This window comes from Poecilia mexicana, unplaced genomic scaffold, assembly GCF_051168715.1.
Source record: "Poecilia mexicana isolate PSO_F unplaced genomic scaffold, ASM5116871v1 scaffold_16, whole genome shotgun sequence".
Taxonomy (NCBI): domain Eukaryota; kingdom Metazoa; phylum Chordata; class Actinopteri; order Cyprinodontiformes; family Poeciliidae; genus Poecilia; species Poecilia mexicana.
The window spans coordinates 5,487,157-5,501,647 of record NW_028263385.1 but is presented as its reverse complement, the minus strand read 5'-3'; the positions used below and the strand labels follow the sequence as shown (position 1 = coordinate 5,501,647).

General features: G+C 38.3%; 1 protein-coding gene across 5 annotated transcripts in view; it reads left to right on the top strand.

Annotated features, from left to right (window-relative positions):
• cspg5a (chondroitin sulfate proteoglycan 5a) overlaps positions 1 to 14,009 on the top strand; it is a 52,187-nt gene extending 38,178 nt beyond the window's left edge. The window contains exons 4-6 of one of the 5 annotated variants that reach the window (XM_088014148.1): positions 4,718 to 4,871; positions 7,904 to 7,960; positions 12,982 to 14,009. In XM_088014148.1, the coding sequence (XP_087870274.1) occupies positions 4,718 to 4,871; positions 7,904 to 7,960; positions 12,982 to 13,149 (379 nt within the window). In that variant the 3' untranslated portion in view covers positions 13,150 to 14,009. The remainder of the gene's footprint in view (positions 1 to 4,717; positions 4,872 to 7,903; positions 7,961 to 12,981) is intronic. The other 4 variants (XM_088014147.1, XM_015006981.2, XM_015006983.2 and 1 more) reach the window with 4 other exon arrangements.
• The last annotated feature ends 482 nt before the right edge of the window (positions 14,010 to 14,491 follow it).

The window sequence follows — 14,491 nt, the reverse complement described above, 5'->3', positions numbered from 1 at the left end:
AGTTTTGGGTGATGGATTGAACGCTGCTCCATTAGATAGTCAAAGCTTTGAAGGGTTTTCACAACCTTATCCTGCTTGAAACCTCTCCACCACTTTAACCCTGCCCTGTCTGGTGTATCTAATTAGGATTTACTAATTAGTTGTCATGTTATTGCAGTGATTTTAATTTATTTGCTATGATACTGTTCAGGATTTTGGTTGTAAAAAATTTAGAAAACCATGAGTAATCTTCTTTTCCATTTCACAGTTATGCAACTAGTTAGTCTATTGCATAAAATCTCATGAAAATATCTGATTATAACTTAACAAAGTTAGAAAATGTTTAAAAAGTATGAATACTTTCGCAAAAAACTCTACATGTATGATGCAATGCTAATTCAAATAAGGGACTTGATGTGTTGTAACCTCAGAACATTTGCATAAAGCTAAAAACCCTGAAATTTATTTGGTGCTCAGTATCCTAAAGAAAATACTGTCTGAAAGGCAGCAGCAGGAGGAAAAGAGAGCAACAGACAGAGTGAAGAGCTGGACTGAATGTAAAAAGGAGTAGGAGTAGGTTGGGGTTATTTTGCCCTTACTTCAACGGTGCTCGTGTTTTGATGCTGATCTCCGTGGCAACAAAGCAGTTGCTGTGGATGAGCAACAGCCCAGCGACTGAGCACCGCGGATGCAAATGGGAACCAAAGGACCGAGACCTCATCACAATCTCCCACGCTGCAGGGTTTATTTTTAGGACTGCAGGGAGGGATATCATGCTAGCTGTGGAAGAGATTAAAGTCGGTAGTAAGGAGGAAAAGTGGTGCAGTGACTAGCATCCATAATGCTAGCTTGCAGAAATGAAAAAAAAAAATGTAAAGAGAGGGTGATGTCATTGGGACTGTGGATCCAGCTGAAAGTAGGGCAGTCTGAACAGGAGGAGGGGAAGGGAGGGGAGCTGGAAACGGGTGGAGGAGGTGGGATTGACCTACATACAGCTGTGCAACCTGAGGGGTGTGAGCTACGGGGTGCTGCATGAAAGAGAAAACACTCCCCCATCAAGTGGTGGGTTTTAAGAAATCGATGAGAAGAAGACAGAGGAGATGGAGGACGGCAGATTAGGAGAGGAGAATGGAGGGGAAGATGAGGATCGGGGAGTGACGGCGAAAGTGTTGCATGAAGGAAGGAAACAGAGAGACGAAGAGGAGAGGGCAGCTTTGGGGAGAAAAACTCAGCATGACACACTCAGAGGAGTGTGTTTGGTGTTGAAAAGGCTCATGAATACTTGAAACTCCCACACTCTCCATCTGCTGTGAGTTTCTACGGAGCGTCTTGAGATCAGGCGACATCCTGGTCAAGAACGGAGAGAGGAGACAAAGTCCGATGGAGGATTTTAAAATGCTGCTTCCTTTAATCAGAAGTAAAAGTAACTAATTAAAGAGTTTTTTAATACTCACATCAAATTGAATCCTGTTACTGAACTCACTATGTCTTATCCCTGATTTAATGAGTATATTTAGCTGTGAGTTCTCTGCTTTGACACAGATCATTATTTTCTGGTCAAACGCTTATCGACCAGAAAAGCAACAGGCACAAAGATAATCCAATAGTTCAGTGGTTAATAATAGCCCGATGAGCTATTCATCTAATATGCAGTGGTTGTAGAGAGTTTATCTGAATCAACCTGGCTACTCAGCTGAATTGTAGATTTGGTGGTGCTGAATTAAAAGCAGCTAAATGATGATTAAGCAGCTGAACTGCCGTTTAACAAAAACTGAATCATGATGCCTAATGAGGAATTCTCAAATTAATGTTTAGCTGCACAATCCTTATTGCAATATTTAATTTTGGGTTGTCTATATCATTTTGTGTCCCATACATTCAAACTGTGCTTGCCAACAATATAGTGGCAATTAAAAGTATACACTGCCTTGGATGTTTTAGCGTTTTTTTTTTTGTTTTTACAAATTAATCAAGGTCAATAAAATTTGGCTTTGAAAAATTAACAACAAAAAACTAATATCACACTGAAAACATATTTTTGCAAAAAATATGAATAAAAATATGAAACATAAGATATGTGTTTGCATACATATTCATCCCCTCTTAACTCAGTGCATAGAGTCTGTGTGGTTAGGTCAGTTAAGCTAGCACATCCAGACGCTGCAGTTTCCCCCCATTCTTCATTTTAAAACTGTTCAAATTTTGTCACACATCTGTCAAGTTGTATGTTCATAATTGAGTACTACAAGTTGTGAAAAATGGTTCTTATCACAACTAAAAAGCAAGTTTCTAAAGCCAGTAAATCAAAACAAACTGTATATCCCATTTGTTTAATTGTACCAATAATCTTAATAACTGTAGAAATTATGCATTTAATGTACAGGAAGATGAATTGATATTTGTTCAAAGGGAGCCAGTGTGAGACCAAAGCTGGAAGTGGTGATGGGAAACATACTTCTTTTTCTCTTCCTCTCCCACATCACTACTTAATCTTTCACAGTCATGACACTTCGTTCATCAATTCTAGCGTGAAAGCTCTGCATGCAGATCAGAGAAAATGGCTGCGTTTTGATCGGAAAAGAAGACCACAGCCTCTTTAACTCTACACATGATAAGGGAGTGAAAATGATGAAAAGCAAAGTCGCAACTTGACATCAGAAAGCAGGGGGCTGATGTTTCTCTGCGCCTTCAAGAGTTCATAGAAATAGTTTGAATGAGAGGCCAAATGACAGCCAGAAGAGAGAAAGATACAAAACTGGTGTCACTCTCAACAAAGTTACTGTTTGATTTGGTCTCTGAGACAAACTTCTCTTTGCTTTGAGAAATCTGTGATGAAAACGAAGGAGCACGGATCTCAACGAGTTCAATATGACAGTCAAACGGGAATTCCTGAAGTTGTTTCCTCCCAGGTGAGATGAAAGGAAACTCTTTGTGTAGCTGCATCTGATTTATCTATATACACCACATTTCAAGTCACAGCATCTCAGTGAGATTGTGATGTGGGCTTTTACTGTGCCTAGGGCTTTCCATTTCTTAAAGGGAACATTTTTTTACTTGGACTCAACTGCTTCCGATAGATTAAGAGAATAATTTATACAGATATCCTGTGATCAGAAACTGCATTCATCTTTAAGGTATACCAAATGATTAAGCAAAATTCCATTTTTTTTATTTCAGCTGCTTCCATTTTGATTTCAACTGCTTCTAAAAACAACCCAAGTGCTTAGGAAAACCACCCACATGTTTTTCCCACTGTATGTATTGTACAATGGCTGCTGGAAAAGACAACTGTTTTGTTGTTGACTTACCTTCCAGAAACCACTTGCTGCATTCTTGTTGAACTTCAAATATTCCCAGAATACTGTTTTGAATTTTTGTTTAGATTATCTCTTCCAAACCTTTTTCCGAGAACAAAGTATTCCTCATTCCCAAAATCCCATGAAACTTAAAAGTATTTTGTCTATTTCTTATTGTACATGCATTAACCTACATAAGAGCATTGCAGGAGCCTTGATGAGGATTTAGGGCTTTTAAAGACTTATTGTACCATTGTGCAGTCTGATCTCAGATACTTCTACCACACCCTGGGACTGCCTTTATTTATTTCTCACCAGAAACTGCACTTTTTAAAATTACATTTTGTAGAAAATGTTGTATGGTCTTTTCTTTAGTTCCCCCAGTGTTTCTAAAATTGATATTGATCCAAACATGTAAACAAAACAAGCAAAAAAAAACAAAAAAACAAGTTTGCTTACATACTGTCTTCTCCTCCAAGGAAGCTTTTGATTCATGTTGTATTGCTAGTAGATTCTTGATGAATGAAGGAAATTATCTTTGAGAGCAATTAATTTAGCTCAGTAACTGTGAAATGCTGTTTGATGACTGCTGTCACGTTGCTGCTCTGGCTGCTAAGAGTTTCCTGAAAGCTTCTCGCTGCAAACAAAATTTTACAGGCGTTCATTACAATTATGTGTAGTAAGTAAATATTCTGATGCTAATATGCATATTTTCTTTTTCCTCTTTTTCTGATCATTTTTTGATCACTCTGTGACCTTTAACCTTTGTCATTGTCACCTTAATGTCATTAGTGTCTGCTGCTTTGCGATATAACTTTTACGGCCACGGATATTGTGATGATGATATATTTGTGACATATTGTTGCAGCCCTGGTTTTGTGTGAGAAACAAATATTAGCTCAAGATTAAGGGAACATAATATCAGATAATGTCCTGTTATCTCTTGCATTTCAAAAGTAAAAGAGAAGTCATGTTTTCTACCTTTTAAATTTAAAGGCCACTAACATTTTATTGTCAGTGTGTTGCATCACAGATAAATGTTTGTTTCTGTTTTATCGTTTCTCATGTTGAGCTGTCTAACTGATGCTGCTTTTGTGCCCCCCATCCTTCTTATACTTTTCTTCCCGTCTTTCTCACTGTATGATCTCTTACCTCTTGTTGCTCCACACCCTGCATATTCTTTTTCTGTTTGAGTCTTTCTTTCCATTTCATTCTTGTATTCTTCCATGTCATCTCTGATCCTTAACAACCTTTCTTCACTGTCCTGTAACTCATTCTGTCTCTTTTCCGAATTTCTTGAGCTTTTCTCTAAAACGTCCCACATGCTCCTTTATGTTTATGTTTCCCCTACTGCTTTACCTCAAATCTCTTAAATTTTCCTTTTTTCTGTTTTTTGGTCTCTCCCTCCATTCGACCCTTTCCACCCCGCTGGCGCCCAGCAGTAAGTACCGGCCTTCATCGGAGCAGCACAATGATAATTTCTCGCTGTCCACCATCGCTGAGGGCTCCCACCCAAATGTAAGGAAACTGTGCGACACCCCTCCTAACGTCCCTCATGCCCGTGCATTGGCTTACTATGATAACATTATCTGTCAGGTAACGTGGTTCTCGCCTCTCTCTCTCTCACCCCTCTTCTGCATCTTCCTCCCAACCTGAATCCTGCTCGGGCCCTCGGCTCCCCCGCAAAATGCATGGGCATGAGTATTCTCAGATACTCTGAGGTGTTATAAGCTTAAAGGATAGAGGACTGGCGGGGCCCAAGTGCCAGGGTCAATAGTGAGAGATTTATTTAATGATGCAGGACATCAAAACTCAAATAGGACCAGAGGGATTGTGATCAGAAGCCCAATGATTATCAGTCTCAGTTTTTCCTCATTGTATCTTTATTTCTTAAATATTTCTGTTTTTTAAAAGCTGAACAGGAATACACTAGTTAGATTTTTTTTTAACTCTGAGATTTCCCAAGATCTACCAACATTTCCAAATCCAGCAGCAGTGATTGAAACCAACTTAACAAAACATGATAAGGTTCCTACAGATTGCATCATCTGGATTGCATCATTAATGCAAAAGGTGATCTGTTAAGAGGAACCTGCTGTTGAATAGAGTCCGAATGAAAAACATGAATCATATTTCTTTTTCACATATAAAAGTCTGTCAGAAAGGCTGCCATAGAGTGTAAACAAAGAAATAAATGCACAGAGTTATAAAATTTTTATCTTGATTAGTTTTATTTTCAGTTCCCTGCAACCATGAAAACATTCTCTTCTGAGTTTAGTTTCCACAATATTGACAAAAGACCAAGCACAACGTAACTTGGTGCTGTGGTTGGATGATGCTACAAACACAGCCAGGGGGTTAGGGGTTCAATTCCCCCGAAACCAAGCTAGCTGAAGTCTTACAGATTTTTTGTTCTAATTTGACCATTTTAGGACAGAAAAAACACCCTTGCAGTGAGCCCTGCCTGTTCTCTGTCCTTCTGACCTGCTCTCTCTCTTATCACCTCTTTGCATCTGTATTTTATGTCATGGCATGTCTGCTCTGTCGCTTATATGCGCCACCTAGTGGTCATGTCAGCCTTCGCAGCTACTCTTGTTTACTTTTTTTTTTAATGTCTTCATGACTTGTTTATCCTGAAGGTATATAGAGAAAGAGGGAAAAATGAAAAATAATAAAAAATAATTTATTCTGGGTTTATGGGTCGAAGGAGTCGAATCACAACAGGTAAGCTAAAAGTGTTGGGTTTTTGAGAAAAATAGCAGTGGTTATCAGGATAAACATCTGGGATGCAACACCTCCCTGCTGCCTGAAGGTGGCAGCAGAGCTGACAGGTGTCTCACTAACTGAAGCATGGGTAGCTAGTTTGCGCTAACACCAAAGTTGTAGCAGCATGGGTTGCTGTAGTGCTACAACTGAGATTTTATTTGTTACTTTAGCTAAAATTTCATTTATTTTCAGGATGTGGTACCACCCTCTCACAGCTCTTTCAGTAGTTTGTTCGCCTCTTTACACTGCAGGCTGTAGACTTTGAACTTGGCTTCTTAGGTATCCATGTAGTTCCTTTTCATGCAAATGAGTCCCACCAATTCATTCTAAATACAAGTGCAAGTCATTTCTCTCTAATGAACATTAAACACCAAAACACAAGATTAAAAAAAAACAAAAATCCATCATCACTTTCTAACAATATCTTAAAAATCCCTTGCCATTCACTGGATTGAATAGTACTTGTGGGTTTTCATTGTGAGCTCCTAAAGATATCCTGTGAAGTATTTTTGAGATTCATGCATTGAATAATTCTGGTGCTTATATAGTAAGCTTATACAATACAATTTTACTAAAACAAGTATGAATGTCATCTGTGTCAACTTACAAAATTGGACAAAGTGAGGTTTGCAACCAACCATTTTCTTTTTATAGATCTTTCTGAAGTTTACCAGCGAGAAACAAGCAGAGTTTTTCTGTCTACTGACATTAAGGAATGTGCCGATCTCCTAAAAGCAGTGGATGGGGAGATCAATCCAACACTGACTGCTAACTTGTATTTAATATGACATAGTTGTTTCTAAAAGTAAAATATTAATTTTGCACAGTCTACATAATGTGAAAAGAAGTCACATGTATTCTAAAGATAGCTTGCTCCATGGAAATCAACTCATTCAGTGTTATTGGTCTCCGTTTCTTGCTTTTTGTCTGGTTTTCTGTCCATTAACCAATTTTGAGTCTGTGGAATCTGGGGCAAGTATGAAACATAAACAGTCACATCATGTTGTAGTAGAAGTAAAATGTACTGTCACCTGCAGGTGAGAGTTAGCACCCAATGTTTTTAACTATGTTTTGCAGACAATTTGCAGTAAACTCACAATTATGCATTAGAGAGAAAAAAAACAATATGTATTGATTTTATGTGAATTTCCGTTTGATGAGCTAGAAACAGTTTATATTTTCAAGAGGTAAAGTATACTCAGTAGCACAGCATCGCACTCAGATTGACTCCCAACCCTGCTTTTAGATCAGTTTAGTAATCCTGTTATTACTGCAGAAGACTCTGGCATTACTGGTATATTCTAGGGGGAGTAAATTCTCTCCAGCTCTACAACCAATTAAGTATCCCCAACTACTATTCAACACAGTTTTAAGCCACAAATGAGCTCAAAACACATCATTTCACAATTAAACCATAAATACTCCCTAAGATCAAATTCACCAAAACTAAGAACTCCATGTCTGTGCGTCTATGGTCTACAACGTCATTGGAAATGACCAAACCTGTGGGTGCTGCGTTAGTTCATACTAACAGCCAAGCAGCACCGCAGAGTCTGTGCTGGAGCGACTCTGAATCCAGCTGGGAATATCAGTTGACATCGGACAGGAAGTTGTGTTACTCCTGCTGTTGGTCTCTGTCTCCAACACTCAAACTCTATTTTATCTCTGTCCCTTCCTGTCTCCTTCTTAATCTCTTTTAATTGTCTCTGATCCGTTGGGTCTCTGACTCTTTTTCCTCCTTCTTTCTGTCCACTTCAAACTCTGTCTTTCTCCTTTCTCCCCCTACCTGTCTTTCTTCTGAGGATGGCTTGTATGGTTGTTTTTGAGGAATATAACCCTTTGCCCCGTCCCCCTCCCCTCAGAAAACCATGAGCAGATACACCTGGGAGTGTAAGACCAAAGAGGAGTCCGACTGTGAGGTAAGACCAAATTTCAGACAGTCCCGAACCTCTGTCACCCTCCCAAACAGCTCTCTCATAGTTACTGTGGCCCTGTCAGTCACCCCTCTCAACTGATTAGTCCAAACCTCAGTCCATCTGGACAAATACAGACAACAAAAGTGTTTTAGATAAAAAGTTGAAAGTCTTGAACTGAGAAGAATATATAAAACAGAACAGCAACCATTAGTCCTACTGCAAAAAGCATAGAAGTACTCACTGCTTTTTTAGTAATGTTATTTGTAACATGTTATTTTGATTTTGATACACAATAAACACCTGCTGAATGTAGTTTTAGTTTTCAAGTGCGTGTGCAACCGTTTTATCACCATAGTCTGTTGCAATTATTACAAGTAAGATAAATGGACCAACAGACAGACAGACAGACAGACAGACAGACAGATACTGTAGATGCCATTAAGCTTTAACTCAGGTTTAAACATTGGCAAAGAAACCTTTGACCTCATCACCGGTCAAATCCAAACACAAAAAAACACGCTCAACCTTGATTGGAAGAAAAAAGCCTGTTTACTGAGAAGGTGAATGCAAGGTCCTTGTTTTCTGAGACAGTTATTTCTCTGCTGTAATTGAAAGCTTTGTATTTCATTCATGGTGGTGGATTGAACCCACTTGTCCCCAATCTTCCCCTCAAAGTAATTCAGCCGAGTGCAGCCGTATCCTTCCCCCTGCAGCAAACGGTGGAGGGGAATTGTTTTCTGTCAACAGCAAATAAATTCAGCACAGGAAATACATTTCCCAGGCAGTCGGCAGTAATTTTTCAGAGGGTTTCCATCGATTGTATTGGCTCTCGTTGACTTATCACGACTGAGCTGACCTGTGAATGATTTAAATTAAGCAATTTAAATCATTCTGAACTACTTTGTTATTCTCAAAGACAGGAGTCCATGTAAAGCTACAAACAATAATCGGTCCTGGATCATGTTGTGCCATTCAAACAATCACAAATCCTTTAATAAAGAAAGACAGATCTGGTGCATCCTAAGATAGTCAGCACACAGAGAGAGGCAAACATTTAGTCTGTAAATACAAACAAGAAACATTATTACAGTGAATTTTAATACACATACATGGGTTGATTCGCGTTAGTGACAACCACACAAAATCTTCATCCAGACTTAGCCAACACAGTCTTAAACAGAGGACTACTTTTTAAAATATTTATCAATGTCAGGAGGTTTTCACATTGTAAATCTGGGACAATATATTTTCCATCAATCACAGTGTGACTCATGAATTAAAAACACTGACAAAGGTGTTTAGCTAAATGAGTTCTGGTACCAAATGACCAACTGGAGAGCACATACAGTAAGTTACACCATGAGGTTTTTGTTTGCTTTGAAAAGATAACCAGTCATTGGTGCAGATCCTTCTGTGATGGCAAAGCAAAAGTAAACCTTACCAGAAAAACAAGGTTAGTTTTCATAGTGCAGCAACTGGAAATGATGACTGCAGAGAGTAAATGTGCAGAGTTTTAGCAAAGTAATAGTAACTAAATTAATCCAGTAAGCAATTAATGACTGTAATGACTGTCATTAATGTAGAGCTATAGTTTTAATTACGAAAAACGTAAGTAAAAAAAAAAAAAAAACGAAGCCATTGATTGCATAAACGGCGTGGGAGAGGATTTCAGGAGCCCTGAGTTCTATGCAATACGTTGGCGCATGTAAAAGCATTCTAAAGTATACGGACGCAAGTCATGCAGCTGCTTTTTTAATCATTAAAATCAAAATTTAAATTGAGTCAAATATCAACTGAAAGCAGATATATTATAAATTGCTTTCTATTTTGTACTCAAATATGGACCAATTTGTAATTTGTAGCTACATTTTGCAACAATCAGGAAAAAAGACATTCTTAAATTGAACAGAACTTGATCACTTTTTTTGGTGTAGATTTGCAAGCAAATAAGAATGATGCATGTTTTCTATCTTTTCTTTAATCAGAAGAACCAAGTAACATCCTAATGGAAATCCATTCCATTTATTTCCAAATTGTTCAACAGTGTACAGTGTTACTATAATAAATAAAGTCACAACATATAAAAAAAACAAATAACATCTTTTATATATTGTTTTATTTTTCTATCAATTTTGTCTTGGTTGCCATGTCCAGTTTTAGCCTTTAGGGGTCACTGTGTCTCACAAAAAATCACAATGACAACGACAACAAAACTCTGCACATTTATTGATCAAATCACATATCAAGAGAAACTATATTGTGATCATAGCTTCCAACTGCTTCTGGACTTTCGCAACTCACAACAAACTGTGATTTTCAAATAGTTTTAATAGAAAGAAACTGTAGCCAAACACTTTGAAGTACCTAAGCATTGCTATTTTAAATGTCATTTGCAACATTAGGATTGGTTTCTGATCAAGATTCTACTTGTTATATCGTTGGATAAATTTGGACAGTCCGTAATATTGTAAGATGATTATTTGGAAACTGTGAGAGGGATTCTGGGATTTCAATTAGACCGATTTTGTAAAAAAAAAAAGCCTTTTGATAACTTTCTGTATATGTCAGCTGAGGAAACAAACATCTTTCATTTTGTAGCATCCATTAAATTAACAACCTGGTGACCATTAATCAGTACAAATGTCTTTAAATATTCCATTAACACCCCAGAAAAAGCAACAGTTAAATAAACCTACATGAGTAAGTAGTCCAAACTCATACCAACTCAACCAAATAATCAACCTGAAATCTGTCTCCTCTTGCTTATGAAGCATTGTACAGTGAACAGAATACCATCCTAGCTAACAGAAGGACATCAAAAACCGTCCATGTGCCTCCATCATCATCTTCATCATCAGAACCCTGTTTATATCTGTTCCCACTCCCCCCCAAAAAGTTTATTCCCACACAAAAGTCCTCGTGACTCTGTGCCCCCACCCACTGCCCGCACCCCTCCACCCATGCACAACAACAATGAAATCCAACAAACACAAACATTTTCCAGTTTCATGCTGACGGGAGGAAAGAGGGCCCCTATCCCGTAACCATGGAAGTGACATACCCGCACGTCCTGCCTGAAGTTACTATCTAGGCCAGCAGCCATCGGGTAAATCCTCTCACTGCTCTTCCTCTCTGAAAGTACCATTGAGTTCAAATGCAAACATTCAATTAGGGAGTGTTTGCAAGTGGCACAGGCCTCCGGGTCTGGACTTTAATGCGTGTGTGAACAAGAGAGCATCTATATCTGGCCATACTCTGCTTGTGTGTATGTGTGTGTGTATATGAGTGGGCGGGTATTCTTCGGCGTGGTTCCCACTGTGACAAAGAGGTGCAGACTGACGCCCTGGGAAGCCTCGGTGCAGCCAAGTCGATAAAGCCATGCAAAATTAATGGGGCTAAGAGGATGGAAAACAGAGCTCCAATGGACTCTATAATCAATTTTTCCCCTCTGACCTTAATTAAATGCAGATGACTTAAACTGAAACAACTAAGGCACAATGTTTGTTTTTTCCTCCTCCAGCCACTGCTTGGGTATGTATGATGGTGGTGCACATTGAAAATAAGCTTGGGAGACTGTTTGTTTTTTGAAATGATAAAAGGACAGCAGAGACTGAAGGTGTTCTGCATGAGCGATCTTCACTGTTTATGGGAGGTGCATTGCTTTTTTTTTTTTTGCATGTGGATGTGCATGTGCTTCCTGGGTTGCCTGGTGGGGGGTAACGGGAACTGGGGTTGCTGTCGCTCATGCAGCTCACCACAGAGTCTCTCTGCCGATAGACAACATGCCAGCCAAGCATGGTGATTTTTAAGCAGTTGATCATTCAGACCAATAAATTTTCAGCTATTGTAAATTGTTTCTGACCTTTGTTTTTTGTTTGTTTGGGTTATTTTGGTCAATTGTTCCATATCTGTAACATTTAAAAGAGGGTTTTTTATTTGTAGGTTTAAGATATTAACAAATTGTAGGCTGTGCATCACCAAAGCAAAATGTTTTGTTCAGATTTCTCTTTAGCCTCTGTTGATGAGAATGGATTCAGTAATTCATTAAAGAATGACTTCTCCAAACATAATGAAACGCCATAAGAAAATGCTCAAATCTTCAAAAATGTCAGTGAAACAAACGTGTGCAGATTTGGTAATGAAATGATAAAGTGAACTTTGGTCAGCAGCTGTTGTAAATTAATTTGACTTTGACTTGAATCAGGAAGTTAAATAGAAGTAGTATTGATCATGCAATTAATAGGTTTCCATTGGCATCTTAATTTGATTTAGCTGACTGTACCTTAAATGCCTAATTTTTTATTAAATTGTGTAGTGTCATTAATATCTTTTTGGATTTGTTAGATAAGGAAAGAGTGTTTTTTATAACACTACCATTGCAGACCACATTTTTTTAAAATAAAAATACATAGATACTTTTTTAAAATGCCATTTATTCATTGACGCCACATCAGCGCACAGATTGCACATCAATTTTGACGCCATGTTGTAAATGGCATTTTCTGGTTTATGCATCCTTATCTGTTTTTAAATCTGAATTTTAAGTAATTAGGACAGCTGTTTTGAACAACTAAAAATCTAAATAGTTAAGAATAGTAACAGAAGCACCTAAGTCTTAAAAATAAGACTTGGCTTAAACTTGTTTCCCAATTGCTTGGGTACTTCAGAATATCTTTAAGGTTAAATAAGTTACATTTAAGTTTGTTTTCAGCACATTCTTTCTTATTTTGCTTTTCATATTTTACATTTTCTTATCTCAGTTATTTCCTCTATTAATGTTTCTTTCCAACTTGATCTCTCTAAGTTTAAAGTTAATTTGGTTTAATGAGTTAGTTCTGAATAGAGCAAGAAGCTGTTCTCAAGAACTGCAACCTTACATAAGGTGTAAAATCTCCAAAAGAAAAAAAGTTACTACAAATCACCAGGATCAGAGTTGCAGCTGAATATGAATGCTTATTCGGTTTAAGCCATCCTAACTGTGCTTTTTTCCCCCCATCCCTCCACTACTACCCATTCTTGTGTAGGATGATCCTCATTCCCAGAACAAGCTGGAGGACCCGGTGAAGGCTCCGCCCAAGGAGGACGACTCCCTCAACATCCACAACTCTCTGACCCCCAAACACGAGAACCACAAGGTCCTGGGCGAGGAGAACTCCTCGGAGGTAAACTCACTGCAGAACAACATGATGTGAATCAAAACAAAACGCGAAACAGCCCCCAGCAACCTGACAACAAAACACAGAAAACGACACGGTGTGTCGGCAACTGGAAGATGCAGATCCCCTCCCTCCCCTGCTCTCTGGTCGCCCGCTGCCGAACGCGCCTAACTGGTCAACCAACCAACCAACCAGCCAACACACCAGCCAATCAACTCAGTCTACAACTGTCTCTGACACGGCACCACTGCCACGAGCAGCCTTCAGTCGCTGCAAATAATACAAAAAAAAAAAAAAAAAACACACACCAACTCTGCCGCCATCACTGCCCCAGCTAAAAAATGCCCCCGTCCCAAAGCCCCTTCCAGCCCCTCCTCTATCCTCCACATTCTGCCATGCCCCTGTTTCGCAGCCCCTCCCCCTCTTGTTGCTTTCACTTTCTCCTCTGTATCATACCTGCACACATGCGCACACAGACATTAGAAGCATACACATACTGTGAAAAGCTCCGAGACATAAACACGCTTTCATGTGAACACTGTCACACACACCTTCCCTTTTCCCTGCCTGCATTGGTGTATTTTGTAAAAAGAAAGAAATCATACAGAAGTTTAAACCGTACAGAAAAAGTTGTTGTAAAAAAAAAAAAAAAAACATTAACTACTGAGAGGTTTTGATGTTTGTCTGACTAATCCAGTGAGTATGTATAAATATTGAAAAAAAAAAGTATTGCTCGGATTGATTTAAAAGAAACAACACAATGTGTCTTGGTTTTCATTGATGTGATTTCTAATCCTTTGATGTACTTGGTTTTTTTTTGTACTTTTTTGGGACTTCAAACAGAGAATAAACAAATGAAACTCAGACAGTTGTTGAAATAAACCTTTTTAACATGACCTCTCTGAATCCTGTGTTTTCCTCCGTGTCGCCTCCCCTTTTCTCCTTCCCTTTAAATCCAGCGCTTTCTGCATGGCTTTGAGCACAGCTTCTTACGTCCTTGTCCTACAGTGTCTACACAAAAACAGCCAGAGTTAAACATTTCTTTACCAAAGATACGATTAACTGTGTTTTTATCCAGACTTCAACACAAGTGAAACATTCCTGTTTATTTCTAGGTTATATTTTACCACAATCAAACTTATTTTAGTATCGATTATCATGTTGAATATTCGAATGATTAATCAGATAAAAATATTGGCAAATGTTTCAGATTTCTAATTTAACTTTTTTAAACATTAGAGATGGAAATAAAAAAAATCAAACCCCTTTTTGTAAATAAGAAAATAATCTCAACTGGGTGTTTTGGGTGAGATATATTTACCTTTCCATTTTGTTCATTTTCCACAAAGGTTATCTTGGTCAAAGTTGCAGAATTTGG